Source organism: Lichenostomus cassidix, chromosome 12, assembly GCF_008360975.1.
Source record: "Lichenostomus cassidix isolate B80296 chromosome 12, HeHo_3.0, whole genome shotgun sequence".
Taxonomy (NCBI): domain Eukaryota; kingdom Metazoa; phylum Chordata; class Aves; order Passeriformes; family Meliphagidae; genus Lichenostomus; species Lichenostomus cassidix.
In genome coordinates this window covers 12,820,243-12,839,480 of record NC_139493.1, presented here as the reverse complement: position 1 = coordinate 12,839,480, position 19,238 = coordinate 12,820,243, and the positions used below count along the sequence as shown (strand labels likewise).

Below are 19,238 nucleotides of genomic sequence, written 5' to 3'. Positions count from 1 at the left end.
CAGACAACCTATTAATTACAAATACTTTTTTTTTCCTTGAGAGCTTTAAATTTGCCCATTTATTCTTGTTTTCCTGATGCCTCACATTTTATTTTAGTGTTCTATTTTCTTTCTTTTTCATTTTTGGTTTTTTAACCCACATTACATTCCATTACTGTTATTGTATACTGGAGCTGTGAAAAATACATAGAGGACTTGAACTGGATCAAAGTTGCTGTAATTCAGATGTGTTCTCAGCCCTCAGTTAACATTCTTGCTGTGTTTATTCTGGACTTCATGCCTATGGTTTTACAAGCTCAGGGACTCTCCACCTATGGAACGTTCCCCTTGAAATCAGAAATTCACTGAACTTGAACCTTTGGGCAAAGCTGAGCATATTTCACTTCCAATACCTGTGAAACTCTGTGAATTAAACCTCTTTCAGACAACTCCAGTCTATGCAAATGCTGTTGTCCCATGCATTAATCTTGTATCAGAAATCTGTTTGAGATTTGCTAATAATGAGTAAATGCACCCTGCTGCCCTTTGTCAGTGCTAAAGTTAAATTACAAGCTGTTTCTTTAACACAGTGATGAATACTGACAGTTATTTATCTTGCTGGCAAGTGGTGAATGAATGGTCCTGAATGAATATTTTCTTTTCCTAATTAATATTTCTAAAATGGATTGAAATAGAAACCCTTTTATCTTCACTTTCCACAAAAAATATATAGATTCAATTTAATGCATTATGCCTGTTTCCAGCAACAGTACAAAAAACTTAGTATCTTTTAAAGTTCTGAACAGATCTGGTGAAGGACTAAATCTTGGAGATTTGAGATGTGGCCACTAATTCTTGAATTGAGCCAGTATTTTCCCAGCAGCACACAAGCCATAAACTATGAAATTAAGCCTCCACTTTTTCTTGTCCAGCATGACTTCTTTTATTTATTTTCTATACTGTGGAGAAATATTGTTTCTAAAGGAGTATCTTTAGATTAATCTTTCATGCATGAGCACCACAGATATGTATCCTCACAAGATCTCTGTGTTGACTTAGTTCCTCTCCTCACGCAGTGAGTGGGAGGTTTCTGGTTGACTTTGGGGAGAGCAGTGTTGTGGTGTTAGAGCCACTTCTGAAATTCCATCCTTCACACACCATTGAGGTTAAGGATTTGCCTCTTCTGAATGCATCAGTTCTGCTCAGTCCTTTGCCAGCATCATCAGCTTTTCACTGTGAAATTGCCAACTTTGGGCTTTCTAGCAGATCAAAGGTTGAAAATGAGTTGTTTCAACTTCCTTTTTGACAGGTTTTCTGTTGCTGGGGGTGCCTGTAGCTTGGGTTCTCCTGTTGGAATGAATATCCTGCACTTGCATTAGGGAATGATGTTCATTCTGAACTTTTGCCTGATTTCAGCTTTTGTTTTTTTAAAAAACTCTACTTCAAGCCAGCATTTCTGCAAATCTCTCCTGTTCTTTGGCCCTACAGAACAGTACTAATATGTGGCCAGAATGAGAATCAGGCACAGCTAAGCATCTTTGGAAATATCAGACTGCATTGTCACATCTTGCCCAGCTACTGCTGCATCCCTCCCTAAAACAGCACAGACATTTTGCTGGATGTGCACAGTGTAGCAAAAAGCATATTTTGTCATATTTCTGTACAGCCCATTTGGGGCAGGAAAGCTTTTGCATTAAAAACAAAGCCGAGGGGATTCCTATATTGAAAGCCATTCTGCTTATTTTTCCCTTTTACACAAATTTCACAGAAAATTTGATAAGCAAGGATAAAAATGTTTGCTGATTTAAATCAACAATAGAAATACAATAAAGATTTAACACTGAGCTAGGTATTTGGAAATACTGACAAGAAACTGAGTTGTATCAGGTTTTGAGTTGAACCTTATGTTTAAACTCTGAAGTGCAGTAATTAAAACTTTGCCTGTAGCAAGTAATTCTGTGAGGTTAAAATGGTGCATGTGTGTGTGGAGGGAAGCACTGATTTGACTTTACCTTGTTTTATACAGTTCAGACATCTGACCTACGAAAAGCTCACAGTCCTACCTCTAAATCCAGTTCCCAATTAAAAATACAATTTGAAAAGCTTTAGGAGACCTGTGGGGCCTCTTTTACAGAAGTTTCTGGTCCCATCCCCCAATGAACAAATTAAAAAATATTACCTGGTCCCCTGTTGGCTCTGCAGGCTGACACTGTGTTTTCATTAATACATCGTTAGGGTAATGACATTGTGCTGATGTTTTTCTCCAAACACAGGAGAAGCCATCAGGAGAACCAAAGTTCTGTGCCTTTGCAAACTTGGTTATAAGGAAAACTTTTAAGAATAGATTATAAAAACACAGACTTTTGTTTTTTATGTTTGTAATTATCTTATATCCTCCTATTCTGTACACATTTTTGTTTTATTTTGCATGAAAAAATGCATAAAAATGAAGTTGTATAATATCCCATAAGTCGAGACTGCACTCAGTTGGAATTTATGTAAAACCCTGTAACAACCTGAAGGTTTTATCCATTTAGAATTGACTTAGAAGTAACATATATAATTAACTTATTGCTGTATCCTAAAATCAAAATTTAAAATAGTATTTTATTATTTTTCAGACAATCAACTGTTACCTAATAGATAACAATGGATTTATTTTAGTATCTGAAGACTATCAACAGGTAAGTATAAGATTTTTCTTGAGACTTCTCATGTAATATATCCTTAATTCCTTTTTTTTTTTTTTTTAAATTGGCCACCATCTGAAAATGGTAAGGAATTAGTAACATAAAATTAAGAAAATTCCTTCTCCAAAGAATGTAATTTGTTTCTCACAGGAGCTCAGTTTCTGTCTCCATTGCAGCAGGGTCTGTTCTTAAACTCATAAAGGCTCTCTTAAAGACCTTCTTGATGCAGAAGTTTTTGTCTTCTGTGAAAGGTTTTTATTCCAAGAAAAAAAGAGAAAATTCTCTGTGCCATTTTTGTCACATGGAAAGGCCGGGAAGGGAGGAAGGGAGGACACAGAGATTTTGCATTCAAACTTGAGATAATGAGATTTTACAGAGCTGTTGGCTGAGGAGTTTGTTTTCTGAAGTGGATTACAGTCATTGGAGGATTAAAACTAATCACTCAGCATCACAACAGAGAGGAAAAGAAATATGATTATCACAGAATCATAGAATGTTTTGCTTAGTCCTACAAACCTTATGAAGGAACTATCACCATTCTCATGAACTTTGGCCTGAACAGCTCTGGGGTAATGCCAGAATTGTCTGAAGTTAAATTGGTTTTGTGTTGTGATTGTGAATAGGAATAGCCACACTTCCACTTAGCCCTCAGGTGAATCAAATTTGTTGTTTACCAGTATCTAAGAAATACACTCATTATGGAATAATCTTGATACACTTAAAACATGTTTGTCTCATAATTTCCCCTTTTGTTGTTGTTACTATTTACAGGTGCCCAGCTGTGACTTGTGTCAGTGATTTTAGAGTTTAGAACTGGCTATGGCAAATAACTATTAAGAAAAGATATTTTCTTTGGTAGTCACCTGATAAAAGCCATTACGTATTCCTGTGAATATCTAACAGTTTGTACAAGTGTTGTACCAGAACTAGGCTAGAAGTGTGTTCTGACCTGTTTTTTTAGTTAAATGATTCTAGGGAGGACATCAGAGGTGTCTCTATGTTTATATAAAGCTATAATAAGATAACAATAGTATATGTTTATTTTATATATGTAGTGTGTATATACTTTGTTGTGGATAGAAAAAGGGGTAGGGAAACGGGATTGGGAATTATCAATTACTCACCTGTATGGGGTTGTTTCAGCACTGTTTTCTATGGGCTTTCCAAACATGACCTGAACTGCTCCAAGAATCAGAGCAATTCTTCTGAATTGCAACTAAATCCTAATGTATTAAAGAAATAATGATAACCTGGGTGTGACTGCTTTGGGGGAGAACTAGGATTCACAAAGGGAGCTTTTGTGGGGGGAACTGTCACTGAAATGTCTTCATAAGACTGGTGCACAGCTTGATAAATCAGGTTTATTACTATCTAAGGTTATATGAGGCATTTATGGTTTGGAGTTTCTTGATATTGCCTGCCTCTCCAATAGTTAGGGTAATCATTCTTCATCAGTCAGCCAGAGCTATTGGAGCTGGTATTTTTAGTCATGTTCCTTGTGTTTCTAGGAGACTTTACATACCCATATGTTTTGGAAAATGTTCCAAGATTCCCCTGGGTTTAAAAAAAAAAAAAAAGAAGCAGTACTTGCCTTTTAGGTGGAGGAATGTCTTTTTTTAGCTAGGGCTGTAACTTTTCTGCCTGCAAACTCCCAGGTGCATACTTGAGGTCAGCTAAGTTCCTTGTAATGGAATTGGGGTTTAGTTCATACAAAACCTATGGAATCCATGCAATTTGAGAGTGTAGTGCCCTTTCCCCCTCATAAATTGTGGGATTTCTCCCTTTAAACAATGAAGAGAAATATCCAATCCCTCTGGGAGTCGAGCCTCTAAAATAAAACAGGTCTTCCCAAGGTAGGAAAATGCTGCACATGCAAGATTTTCCACTGTCACATGAATGCTGCAGATGACGGAGCCACTTCCACCCTGCGTACCAAATTCATGACATGAATGTTTGTTTTCTCAACAGAGATTTATTTTTATTAGTCCACAAGTACTGAATAGGGACAAAATGAGTAATTCATCAGGCTGAGTGGTTTTAAGTATGAAATGACTCTGAATGGAGTTAAAATTTATAGGATTGATGAAATGTGCTGTTCCAGCTCCTTAAACAGGTCATGCAGGAATTATAAACAATGCTTTTTAATGACTGTTTATGAAATCCTCTCACAACCTGTTTATATCTTTTTTGAGTAACATTTTAATCACAAGAGTTTGTGATCAGATTACTGTGTTTTCTTTGCAAGCTTTAGGTTTGGATGGCTTTTATTTCTGATATTAGATGTTATATAATGTACGTCAATATATTGTTTAAGCTCTCACATCTGCTCAGGGGTAATAATATAATCCCAGCCACTTGCCCTGACTGGGAAGTCCTCTTCAGATTTTATACAGCAGCAGTCCTGAAAACCTGTCTATGTATCTGTCAAAGCCACTCCTGTCAGATCCTAGAATATGCCAGTTTAAATTGCATCCAGTGTTGTTTTGCATTTATCTGCACTTCTGGTAATTCCTTGCATTTTCTCCTTACAGACTGGTTACTTTTTTGGGGAGGTTGAAGGGGCTGTGATGAACAAGTTACTAACAATGGGCTCTTTTAAGAGGTAAGAACTAACTTTTTATCTGTTAAAAAATGCTTTAACAAAAAAAAAAAATCAAAGTCATATAAAAGAAAGCCAAGACAGGTGGTGTGGCTGGATTTTCATCTACACCTCTTTTCTGCATAATCTGACCATAACTTGATGCCATGCACATCAAATATTGAGAGTACTGGAGTCAGCCTACAGTGAGTTTCTTATTAAGTTTATTTGACTGCAGTGCCAAAACTGCATCCCTCTCCTCTTCCTACTGGGCTCAGATGGAAAAGGGATTGGGCTTTATCCTCTCTGAGCAGTTTTAAACAGCTCTACAGCAAATCATTGATGCCACATTATCATTTTGACCTGTGAAAAGTTGGTGATTGCTCAAGCTAGTGCAAAACGCCCTGCTGTAAAGTGTGTTCTGCCAGTAATCCATCTTCATTCACATGCCAGCTTACCTTTGAACATGGTTGTGACTATTGGCCTGGTCTTACTATCATGATGACATTAAAAACTAACAGTGATTTTATGTGTTGTCCTTTGAAATAACTTATGCATTCTGGGGAATTACAAAAAACCTTTTCCCTTTAACCTGTAACTCTCCACTGGAGTCCTCATGGTTTTAATGTGGTCTAAGAACTGTTCTGTTCCCCTTTGTCCTCCTACAGCACAAGGAGAGTGCTGATAATATATTTTATACTTTCTATTTTCCTGTGCATTACCAGTATGAGGGTGGCAACTTGTTTTTGTTTAGCACCACATTTTTAGCATATGCTGTAGAAGGAAGTGAAGTAATACCTGTTTTTAGACTGGGTTTGACAATGGAAAATCTGTTTGTACGAGAGATGAGGTATTTTATTTAATGCAAAGGAAAACATACTGTCAAAATTAAGGGATAATGCTTTAATTTGTCCCAGTTTGTTTTGTCCTGCCCAGGAAAGCATTTCAAACAGAACATCTGCTCAATGATTAGTGGTGCTGGGCACCACCACTGAGGAAACAGGCAGGGCTTGAGAGTTCCATCTAAAATGCAGTGGGTGGCTCTTTGGAGTGGTTCATAGGCTGGGATTTTGCTGGTCTTGGACTTCATTGTTAGAGATAATGAAGCCATAAGCTCAGTGCAACTGAGCTGCATACTAAGGAAAATGCAAACACAATGAGCCGATTATTCAAACATAATAAATTGGTCATCGCCAATCAGTTAAAGATGGGAGAGAATCAAAGTGGAATAATTGCACTAAGTGAGCAAGATGATGTACAGCAGAGACCAGCAGCAAAAGCCCTGTCTTTGAAGAGGCCTTTCAATAAGTTATGCCAGCAATATGAATAAAAAATCTTTGCTGGTTCTCATGAAAAACAGATGCATTTACCATATTTTTAAGATTATTAATTTTTCTGGGTGGGGATTGTGTTTTGCTTTCCCAAAATTTATTTCTGTGAAATAGGAAGAAAAGAAAAAGAGTGCTTGCTGTGGTGGCAAGTTCTGTCACTAGCACCATTTCCCTGAGAGCACAATATGGGCATTGCATAGATTATATTTGTCTTTGCTGCTCTTAACATGGAGACAAAAGCAGAGAGCAAGCTCTGTTCATTGCATTTCATTGTGATAAAATCCAGGACAATTTTTTTTGCAGTTTGCTTCTTACATGGCTTGTCCTGTCCTGCAGGTGAATTTTACAGTCCTGCCCTGTCTGAGCTGGTTGTGCTCACTTTTGGGTGAGTTTAGAAGGTTCTGTGGTGTCTGATCTTCCCTGCAGAAGAGTTTGCTGACAGCTCTTGTAGCTGTGGGGATGGAAATTCCCTCTTGCTTTGGCCCCGATGATCTGAGTGGCAATCTGGGCTTTCACCTCATGATTCCTGCCAGCTTTGAGGCTCTGCATCCACAAAAGGAATGAAATAACCCTTTGTCTGTTCCCCCAACTACCACAAATTTGGAGTGATATAGAAGTGCGTTGTGGGATTGAGATGGAAGTGCTAAACAAAAGGGGGTTGTTTGCTGCTGACCATATTTCTTTTCAACCTGCAGCAGGATGAAATTAAATTTTTGTGTTGGCTGTTTATTTTTTAAAGTGAACTTAAATACCTCCTTCCCTCCTCAATTTCTTTAAACTCAGTACTTCTTTTGAATAATGTGTGCATATGTATGCATGTATATTTTCTTAGTTTATGGGGTTTATAATTAGGGAGAAAAATTATATCAGTGCCTGCACTGCAACGTGACATGCTCTATGATTTCATTTAGCAAAATTATGTTTATCCTATACCTTAAGTATTGCACACAGTTAAATAATTTAAATATAATTTAAATGCATTATTAAATAAATTAGGATGTGCTTATGGAAAAGTATCTGCTTCACATGACTTTGAAAAGTTCCTTTATGGTTTTCTCAGCACTTTGTTTATATAAAAACACTGAAAAAAAAATCAACAGCTCAAACCATGAAAATCTAAAAAACCAACACTAACGTCAGGAAAATTAAGGGCTATCAAAGCAATGAGATCCCTAAAGAAATAAACATAGTAAATCTGTAAGAGAAAATGAAACATCTCTTGACTTCAAAACACTTTCACTCCTTCCAGTAGAAGGAAAACGAAGCAATTCTGTATGACAAATATGGAAGCAGCATCATTTCCTCTTACAGTTCTCTTTCCACCAGGCCTCCTCTTGCATAGAAGAGCCTATGCATTGCTACTTGGTATTTAGTAATTCTGTAGTTTTGATGTTTAGCAATATTGGTGCTTGATCACGTTTTCAGGGTGTATGACTGCAGTGGCACACTCTGAAATCCACCTTTCCCAGGTGCTCAGGCTCGTTCTGTCAAGTTCTTGTTGCTCTGAGATCTTCTCTTGTTTCTCAATTTTTCTTGCAGTGCAGATCCTTCACCTGTGCTCTCCACGTCCACACAGAGGCAGACTTTCATCTCTCTGTCTTGATTTGCTTTGTGAGCAAAGCCTAGCAAGGTTATAAGAGTATAACAAAAAAATCACTAATTGCTAAGCAGCTTGCAAGGAGCAGAATATTCTTAAAGCAAAATCCCAAGGGCAGTAAGTAGCTGCTCAGCAACAGGACACAGTTTTCACTGAGGCAGCACAGCCTCCAAATGAAGGATATTTTTCTATTTTGGCCAGTCTTATTTAAGCATTTTATTAGGGTTTTTTTTGTTTGGTTGGGGTTTTTTTTGGGTTTTTTGGGGTTTTTTTTGGTGCTAAATGGACACTTAGATTTAAAATTTTTGTTTGTTTTCATGTGGATTTTCGGTCACTGATTGGGCTGCTTATTGACTAGGCAAATTGTAGATATATGCTTTGGAGAAGATCAGTGACAGACTGAAGGAACGTTCCAAAACTGCAGTTATTGGACTTGGTATTGGACAAATTATCATTATGATCAAGATTTGTTTTTTTTTTTTTTTGCATTTACCAGATGTGCATCTGGTACCTGCACACTGAAATTCCCACTTTGCTGTGGGGTATGTTTTTTTCTCATATTTTGTTCATGTGATATCTAAAATGAATGTCTTAAGTCTGAGTTTTGGGCATTGTTAGAGTTTATGTCTCTGTAAATTTTAACTTTAATTCAGTGTATTAATATACAGAATCAGTTTGTACACTTAAGGAGAAACACAGGCATGTCTGCTATATCAATGAGTTCTCATTTCATATTCTGTAAGTACTGGTTGAGTTTTAGTTTTTATACATCTAATTCCTTGAGAACCTTGGCAATTGGGAATACCCGAGCAAAAAAAAAAGCAAAAATATGTGATGACAAGTTTGTTTTGTCAAAATCCCATAATTTTTTTATTCTTTCCATTGATTTTGCTGAAAGGTATTATCCTGGCAGCTTCTGGACACTAATAACCTACCTGTCAGTGCAGATACACTGACAGATAGGTTATTTCTTTCCTACAATGTTTCTTACAGTGTCCTGCTACCTCCCCATAGGAACCTCTCTAGACCCAGAAACTCATTTGCTCTCCATGCCATTCAACCCTGTCCCTCTTTGCCCTCCTTTGGGAATTCCAGGCAGCTGCACATCCCATGGCTGAGTTAATGAACACCTTTCCACCTCAAGCCAGCTGTGGTCACCACTGATTTTTACACAGACTAGTGAGTAAAGCATAGTGTCAATAATTAGGACTTCTGTGTTATTGACTTCCTTTGATCAGCTCTTTAGAGCATTTCTTCTTTTCCTATAGACTCGATGTTTACTTCTATGGTGAAAAGATTATTATTCCTACACATTATTTGAAAACCACCAAATCTTGAACTGGTGACAAAACGTTTGAAATTTTATGCATTGAAGATCTTTCAGCAGCTACAATTGTCAGTGATGGTATTTTATTCTACCAAGTAGAAATCCATGGGTGTGATGAAAACTTGGCTGAAAACAATAGAGTACATTGCCAATATATCCTGTGCTGCTGGTAGGTCTTGGATGTTTAATTTTCTTGAACCAGTTTCATACTCAATTGTAAGTACATTGCAAAAGTAGGAGAGTGGAATTTACTGTATCAGGAAATTGACAATAAAAGGGTTTTCAGTAAGATGTGTTTGGCCCCTGAAGTTACATAAACTGACAATGCACATTTTCATGGTGCTAAGTTGTTTTCCATCCGTTTGAGGTGATTGCTCATGGAGTTTGTCCCACAGCTGATGCTGAACACAGTTGCTCTGTGGAACTCAGGCATAAAAGCTGACAGCATGGTAGTGTCAGAAAGCCTCAGGAATATCATCTGTAGCAAGAACAAAGCTCCCCTGGGAGGTGCTGTAATGCAGAGCATGGGCTTGGGCATCTCACTGGGCTGAGGAGGTTGTGTTCCCTGGTTGCTCAGTCGGACAGGAGATGCTCAGCTGCAAACTGCTACTAAAAGCTGAAATGCAATCCCTTCAGAAAGGGGGAAATGGAAGCCTTTCTTCTGCAACACTGAGTTAAGTCTTTCCTAGAGAGAAGAAAGCCTGTTTCCTAAAATCTCAGAAGGACTTTAGCAATAAAACAACACTCTGGAAATGACACCTGAGCACAGAAGCACTACAGTGTCTTAGGCCACTGCTTTGACTGCAAATGCTCTAGTGCCTTGTATAAGGAATAGGGCTGGAAGGCTTTTGCTTTCCTATTACATTTATAAGAATAGAACCAAAACGACTGGATTTGAAATTGTGAATGCCTTGGAACCCATACAATAGCATTCATAATGACAGAGTAAAAAGAATTGGTTCAATATGTTGCAGTGTTCAGATTTCAGTGTGGTTATCAGCTTCATCCACTGATCTTTGAAGTGTGTTACAAAATTCCTATTTGTTTGTAGCAATCAGGTCTTTTAAGATCATTCTGCAGTAAATCCTTTCACTGATATATTTTGCACATCCTGTGTTATAATTCTTTGAATCATCTTTATAAAATTTGAGCTAGGTGTTGAATTGCCCACTTTGAAAGTTACTGAGATGGCAATACATTGTTCTAAACCCAAAACTCACACCAGACTATTGTACAGAAATTTGTCTGCTATATACCTTCCTAAGGATGATATCCAAGCCCTTCCAAATAACAGTTCTGTACGTGATTTTGAGGTTGTTTGTTAAAACTCTTCCCTTTTGCCATCACTCCAAAGTTTAATATTCCTTTCCCTGTTAAAGGAAGGGTGTTTTAACTACATACATTTATTGGCTTTGTTTCTCTTAATCATAATACAATCTTAGATTGCTGTATACTCCCTACAATAAAATAAGATAATCTTCCAAAGATATGACTTAGCATGTTGGGGTGCAATATTAATTATATTTCTGATTATTTGTGTGAGTACATATTTCAGTGTTTTAATACATTCTTATCTTAGAGCATTTAAAGAAACTATTGAACCTTTTAGAATGCAATAATTACATAAGGAATGCAATATGAATCCAAATCCTGACGGGGGAAAAGGTTTTGATCAATATTTAAAATTACGTTCAAATTATAATGGATCTTTTACATGACATTATAATAGTATATAATGTCAAATATAGTATAGTATAATAGCATATATATAATATATATATAACAATATTATAATAGTATTTGATTAAGACTGCTTAGCAGAATAAGGAAGTCCACTGATTGACCAGGAAGTTCTGCTGTATGAAACTGAAAACTTAGACATTGATTACACTTTCAAACACAAAACAGTCACCAAACTTGATATTGAAAAGAACATTAACAATGAATACAGGCAAAACAATGTATTCTAACTCTAGATATTAAATGAAGCAGGATATGACTCTTTCATCCATATAGAATTTCTTGATACTCTGCAGGGAGCATGTTAACATCTGTAAATGTGCAATCTATAAATGTGCAAAAATGAAAGAAATGCCCTTGTCTGTGCATTTCTCTCTTGCCTCCATCACTGGTGGTCCAAATGCACACACAACACCCTGCTTGGATCCTGAGGAATACAAGAGTCGAAGCTGGAAAGGCTGAGCTCTAGAGATTCCTTCCCAGGGGCTGGATTCTGACCCATGGTTAAAGGCTGAGAAAGAAGGAACAGAAGGAGCTAGGGGAAGTGGTGTGTTAGTGCATGGCACAGAGGCAGCACGGCTTACACCATGTACTGCTCTGTTTGTCTTGGCAGATGTGGGTGCGCGGATCGGGCTGTGGGCGGCAATCTGCCGAGGATGGTCAGTGCTCCACTCACACCTTGTTTAGCTCTCTAGTTATGCGTTTGTCTCCCATGTGCCTCTCTCTGCCAGTCCACAAAACAATGGCTTCCTAGGCATTGCTATTCTCAATACAAGAGGAAAACAGTGATGTAAGCAGTATGACCTTGAGCTAAATGTTTAGGTGAAGCTGCGACATCCAGTGTAGTAGGGATTTTGCCTGTAAGCCAGAAACAAAGTATACCCAATAAAGAAGTTTTTAGTGATGATTGTTTTTACAAAATTAGATTAAAAAAATATAGTTTCTACCACAATGGAATACAGCATTTCATTGATTCAGGTGGCAAGATTTCATGGCATGCAGTGCAGAATGCCTCGTGGTGATGCTGAATGCATTTCATGACCTGGTTTTGGCAGCTTCTGGAGCATCCTTCCATAGCTGAATTTGTGTGCTCTCCTTTCCTCTTCACTTAGAAGCAAGGCACACTTTGAAAAACATTGAAGTCCCGTCTCACACCTCTATTAACCATCTCTGTCCAGTTGGGTTCCTTTGTCCTTCTGACGGTGCAAAAGTCAAATGGAAATGTTCAAATAACACTAAGGACTTTTATATATTTACACTTCTTGCAAATTATCAGCTAATGATTCTTTACATCTGCTATTGATTTTAAATGTGGGTTTTTTATGTGGATGGATATAGTTGATTGATTGTTCTATGGACAGACAGATTTAGAGAAATAATCACAATAATTCCATATCAACTAGCTGTGAGTTCTGGATTTTATATTTAGATCTCTGAAGTGTTTCAATGATGAGTAAAATTGCAAGCATAAGTAAATTTCCACATTTATTATGCATCTGAAGAGGCTTCTAGCATAAGTTGATTACAGCAGGTATCTGGAATATTTTGCCTTCATGAAAAGAAGCAAAGGTAAACCCATCTCTCTTCAATTATGAGTACTGTCAATGCACTGAAATGCCACCTCTCTCTCCTCCAGAAGCAATGCCATATCACAAATGAGGTGTGCACAGACATGCTGGGACTGTAAAAATGTGTTTCTGTTTTACTCAAGTTTGAGTGGTCTGTTGTGAGAAGCCTCTCAAATGCATAGGCTCTTTCACTTTCTGGGGCTGACTGTGCCTATCTTAGTCCAGAACCAATTGTTTAAGCATTGTGTTGGGTGTGTATTCTCCTCCTCACACTGTTTATGCCATTGTGTGTTCACTCTGTGTGTATCTTCCCTGGTTCCTCCAGTTATGCTTTTGTTTTGTTCTGTAGTCTGCTGAAATTCTTACAAAGTTTTCCCAGTATTTCTTATACTCTTTCATGTAACCTATATTTTAATGGTCCCATTCCCTCTCCCCCTCCTGCTGTTACAATTTTTATTTTCCTGTCCACTTTGTGAGCACACTGTTCCATATCACCATTCTTATTCCACTGTGTTTTCTTCTTTTAGTCAAGCAGTTTTCTGTTCTTCCCTGTAGAATTACACTTTATGACTACCAGGCCATGTGTAGGACAAACAAAGAGAGTAGCGACAGTGCCCATAGCTTACTGGACGTAAGTACAGCACATTTTATCAACTCCTTTCCATGCAATCATCAAAGAAAATCGTTGCAAATATCTCATGGCCATTGCAAGCCTGTTATTTGGATTTGGAATGTCTGCAGCTCTCGTGTTTGTGCCACAGCAGCCAAAGGATGGTGCCTTCCATGGCACTGACTGAGTTCTTTGGGTCTGAGAGTTCTCAGCCCTGCTCAGAAACTTTCTCTGTGGACCCTGAACATTTTAAATGTACAATTACTGCTTCAGTGAGTGCTGATTTGGGGTGGTTAAGCATGGGTTTAGATATCTGAGGAGTTCTGTCAGTATGACTTCTATGTGTTAAAATACTCTGCTTGCATCTAAAAGAGTCTGCAGAATTATATGCAACTGGGGCATCCTAACAAAGATGAGGGAGATGAGGAGAAATTGAAAATTTCTGGAAACTGACTTTTCTGCCCAACTTCCTTTCATAAAAGATTAATCCTATTAATAGTCTTTTCAAAAATGAAATATTCAGAATGTATTAGAAGTACTGTAAACAGAGGATTTTCAAAGGATTTGCTATATTTGTTATGATCCAGAAAAACAGAGGGAGGAGGGAAAAAAACTACTTAAAGGGCTTATAACTGGACTGTCAAATGACACAGATAAACATTTAGGTAAATTCAGACTTCAGAGGCTTTTCTGTGCCTAATGAGGCTGAGGTAATGAATAGAGATTTGCATTATAGAGAGGCAAGCCTGTGAATTGCAGCCTAAGAAAAGCTCATATGATGTACAAGCTGCTCCTCCAGCAATAGCCTGGGAAATAGGAACCCCTAGAGGTTAAAAATTTAAGAATCATTTGCAAAAACTTTCCTTTTCCCACTGATTATCTGTGTATGTGACCAAGTATGATAAAAAGGAAATTTCGTTACTATGCATTTTAATAATCAGTATAATATTTCTTGTTCATAAAAAAGGTCTTTTTTCATGCTCCCCATGCATTTGAATATCCATAGCATTGTTTTTATGTGAAGAATTCAGTTAAGATATAAATGCTGCATGTTTTGCCTTTTTATTAAATGAGTTGCTTCTCTTCAGCCTTATAATGCCTTCTTTGCTGCAGTAAAGTGGATTATGACTGAACTTGTCTTGTAAGTAGATTTTTATCAAGAATTTAATGAGTATTTCTATGAAGTACTGAATATTTGTACTTTTGAATATTAATATTTGCACCTTTTGCATTTTACATGCATTGTGCTGATTTTAGTACATGATTTAAAATATAGTAAAATTTGTAATTTTTTTTCCAATATTGAATTGTTAAAATCGGAGCAAATTTTGGCTGTATAAATGCAGTTTCACTTTTATTGTGTCATTCATGGTCTTCACTTATATCTGCATGTCTTTGTTTAGCAGATCACAATATACAACCTAAATTTCTTTTCCTGGTTACTGTTAAATTTTGGATTCATGGCTGGCTGTTTGTGATGCTGCTTGGGTGGGCTACTGTCAGCAGAGAAACTTCTCACTCTGACTCACTGTATTGTTTGTCACTTCATAAAATTCTGTAAAATGGACCTTTTACAGTACATGCCAGATAAGGTGTATTCTGGATGTTGCTGAATTTTTCTGTCTTCATTAATTCTTCTAAAATTCCCAGTTCATTCACAATGATCGTTACCTTTAAGAGAAGGTGCCTAAGAAATAAGAATATCATGTGGAGATGAGAAAGCTCTTAAAATGTGTGTTATTAACATACATGCTTTTTTATTATCATTCTTATCAGAAAGCAGGGCTGCAGATTTAAGTGAATTTTATCTTTCCTGACATAGAATTGATTTTTTTCTTTTAGTCATTTTGTTTATTTGTAAATCGTATGAACTTTTTTCAGAGTTCAGAATTAGAGTTAAGGAGAATTAACAGAACGGTTACTGCCAGAGGGCAGAGACTGATCTGAAATGCAGCTTTCAAAGTGAATACAAGGAAAAGAAATTGTGTTAAAATGAGACTTATACTACATATAACAGTTTTGAAAATGTCAAGAAACCTTCTGTATTTATAAGTTGTAGATTCATGGGCATACAATGAACATTTCACATTCTTTACACTTAAAACAACTGACACTTTTCAGTCCATTCTTCCAAGTAAATCAAGGTGTATTTTAGTGGGAAAATGTCTTCTTTACAATTTAGTTAGAGATTAGACAGTGGTTTATCTTTTCTGCTCTTGGGAATAAACTGTCTTTATTATTTCAGTTTGAGAATTAATGAAAGGAAGTATTTTATGTCCTGTATTGTAGCGAGGACAACTATAATCCCATTGCATTTTACTAGGGTTGAAATACCCACATAAAGAAGAGATAATGTTCAACAGCAAAAATAGAGAATTTTAATGGATACTTCAAATACAATCAATATTTTAAATTAGAAATAGGTAAATCTATGATTTCTTGATGGGGTTAATTTCAGGATAAGTGTTCAGAAGTAGAAAAACCCCATGAAAATATGAGAATAGCAGTAGTTTCTAATCCTAGAGTTATGCCAGTAACTTGAATTTTAGTTCTATGTTAGCTTTTATTTAAAATGGGATTAACATAATCAAGCCACTGCCAGGTTTGTGTTTTGAAAACATTCTGTGGGGTTTTCAAAAACTTTAATAATTTCTCTAGGTTCCTTGTGGAATTTAATCTATGCAGTTGGTGGCACTCTGATCTAACAGCTAAAGGTAAGTGTAATTTTTTTTCCTGGCATAATGGCAGAAATGTCTAGAGTAAATTGGACTTTTGAAATTCAGATGTGTGTACACTGTTTTAGATTAAATAATAAACATCTGATAATAGTTTTCCTGCCATGTAAGCATCCTTTTCTTTGTTAATGTTTCCTAAAACACAGGAGAATTAAGATCTTCTATGAATAACCACAAAATGCTTGTGTGTACTCTAGGAACACAGTGTACTACTAAATTGAAAAAGTTAAAATAGTAGATAATAATAAAATATGTTTTTTAAAAACATTTCCCTTCATTCCAATACAATCTTTGGGAATAAAGCAATTGCACCGACCTTTTCCTGTTGTACAACTTTTTTTTTCCTAGAGCTGCTATAAAATGTAGTGGGATTATTGTGCTGGAAAATGTAATTTAAAAAAAAAAGTACAGAAATACGACCATCTCAATATAATTTCATACAAAAATAATTTTTAAAGCTTAAGATTGATTTTATGCTAAACAAGGCTGATTAAAACCTGATTTTGTTTTATCATTCCATTCAAAATTGAGATTTAAATTAATTAAAATCCAATTTACTCAAAATATTTTTTTAAAATGTGAAAGCTTCATTTGAAATAATGGAAATTTTTAATGGCTCCACTAAGAACAGGAAGATTTTAGTGTAAGCTGTCTGTTTATATTTTATCAGACTTTTTATGGTTTTTTCAGAAGTGTTGCTCAAAAGTAAGGGGAGGTTTTACAAGAGCAGTGCTCTTCAAGTGACAATTTAATAGGCAAATTGTGCTGTGAGTCATTGACTGGTGTAAGGATTGAAACTGAATTCTTCATCTTCACATTTGCATATTCCTTAGCAAAGCAGGGGATAAAATCGCTGGTTTAGGCTTCAGTTGATATTTGCATTGCCTGGGTACTAGGCTGTCTTTGTGCCAAAATATCTTGTCTGAAGGTAAAGAATTAGTCAGGCTCCTAAAAACCAACTGTCCCGTGATTTCCCTAAGCATGAAAAGTCTCTGAGGCTGTGAGGAACAGTCAAGTTTGTTCTGCTAGACCCAGAAAATGTAAAAGTGCTCTTTGAGGACTTGCAGGTGTGCCAGTCTGAGTCCTTGGTGTTTGCAGAGCAGCCAAAGCAGCCAGTGTAGGAAATAAAGAATTTTTTTTCAAGTATACTGTACAAATATGCCTTAATATAACCTGACACAAAACATCCAATGGCACTTGTATTATATGTTAGAGAAAATATCTTTCAAACACAACATCCCAATTCACCTCATGAAAATGAATGTCTGTTTTGTATTTTAAGCATGCTCTAACTGTAGGAGTGGCAATAATAGCTTGTAAACTTCTTTTTCTTAAAAACAAAATTATTAGTGCGGCACTTTGGGCAAGAGTGATAGAGGAATTTCCATTCATGTTTTAGTTGACAGTGAAGTTTTAATTACACAAGTCACTTGCTCCATTTCTTTCATGAGTTAAGAACTCTGGAAGTACTCCCTCACCATGCTCTTTGGAATGTCATGTCTTACAGTAGTGCTTGCCCAGCTCATGTTTGGTTAGGTAGCAAGGGTTGGCTTTTTGGAACCAGCATGTTTTAGGAAGCAAAAGCAGGAGATATTTCACAAGAGAGAAGTAAAGAAAAGCACATACTTAGATTTATACTTCTGTAGATGTTGTTTTATCAGTAAGAGTTGTAATATTTATGATGGCATTTAGTGAAATTAAAATTAATAAACTTGCATATTTTTATTTACCAGTGCTTAATAAAACTCAGAAAAAAAATCAGTTCCTCCAGCAGGGAAATTGCTTTCCATTCCAATTGTGGCATGAATAGAACATGACATACTCTGAACATGCTGGAGGGTCCACACACACCTGCCCTTTTACCCTACCATGGACAATATTTCTGCACAAGATCTTGTAATCTCAGTCACATTTGTAAATGAAAGAGAAGAAACCCTAAACCTTGGACAACCCGATCGTCTTCTGGACTCTAGCGAGGTGTAGGAAATCTGAGACCAATGGATCTCTGTCAGTCTCTTTGTTACACAAGCCATGTGCTGATACAAGTGAGGGTAGACTCAAAACACAGGTGATAAATTCCAGTCATTCTTGACAACAGATAAGGAGAACAGAAGAGAAAGAGAAGTGGTGCCGTAGAGCTTATCAGACAATTTTCTGAAAAATATTGGATTATTAAATATGTCAAGACATTAGTGAAAACATCAGAAATAACAAAACTTTTTGGACCAAATTTAGTACCTCTTCTGAGATCTGCACATTTGGTGGAATAATTTTTTTTTATTATATACAAAAACTGGGAACAGTTCAGAAATGCATGTCCTGGTGTGTGATTGCAAATGCAGATGTGGTCATTCCCCTGGCACTGCTCAGTGGATGCACCACTCACTCTGAGACAGATCATCTCCAGTGGAAGATCTGTCAAGCCCACATGCCTGTTCAGTGTAATCTATTTCTGTCATACCTCATCTTGTTTTCTCACTTAGCAATTAGTTTCAGATAGGGTTAACATTTGTGCTGATGTGCAAAGTATATCTCTGTGTTGGGGAACAATGAAGGGCTGGGGAGGAAAAAGAAAGGGAATGAGGGAGAGTCATTGTCTGACAGATACTTTGGTGTGAGAGTCAGAAGAGCTGCATTCAGTTCCCAGCTTTTTGTTCTCCTGAAGTTTGACCTTGAAGCAGCCTCACTGCTTCCTGGTACCTCTGTTTCCCAGTCTTTAAAATGGAAAGAGTGACTCTTTTTCCTTGTGCTGCAAGGACTTCATATTAAAGGTGTTATGGAGTCTTAATAATTGCTATTTTGGGAAGCAGATAACAAGCTTTGCCCTTGGGTAAAGTAACTCTTCTGCCTCTCCCACCCACAGACTTATTTTAACTGATGAAACCATCCAAGGATTCCTAAGCTGTAATACAAAATAGACGTTTTGGCTTCAGTAAAATCTACCACAATTTACATATCAAATAAATGTAAACGCCTATGGATAAAGGTTAGTGATGCATAGCACCACTGAGATAAAAATTACAGTAAATCCAGCTTCAATCTACACAGTGAGAATAAAAACTCGAGCATAAATTTAAAGTAGG

At 36.7% G+C, this 19,238-nt stretch overlaps 1 protein-coding gene across 7 annotated transcripts in view; it reads left to right on the top strand.

Annotated features, from left to right (window-relative positions):
* CACNA2D3 (calcium voltage-gated channel auxiliary subunit alpha2delta 3) overlaps positions 1-19,238 on the top strand; it is a 396,747-nt gene that overhangs the window by 359,351 nt on the left and 18,158 nt on the right. For 6 of the 7 annotated variants that reach the window (XM_085072721.1, XM_085072724.1, XM_085072725.1 and 3 more), the window contains 5 exons: positions 2,601-2,663; positions 5,201-5,271; positions 13,366-13,441; positions 14,509-14,561; positions 16,079-16,134. In XM_085072721.1, coding sequence (XP_084928847.1) covers positions 2,601-2,663; positions 5,201-5,271; positions 13,366-13,441; positions 14,509-14,561; positions 16,079-16,134 — 319 coding nt within the window. Of the gene's footprint in view, positions 1-2,600; positions 2,664-5,200; positions 5,272-11,855; positions 11,902-13,365; positions 13,442-14,508; positions 14,562-16,078; positions 16,135-19,238 lie in introns of those variants that run through there. The other variant, XR_014854750.1, reaches the window with a different exon arrangement.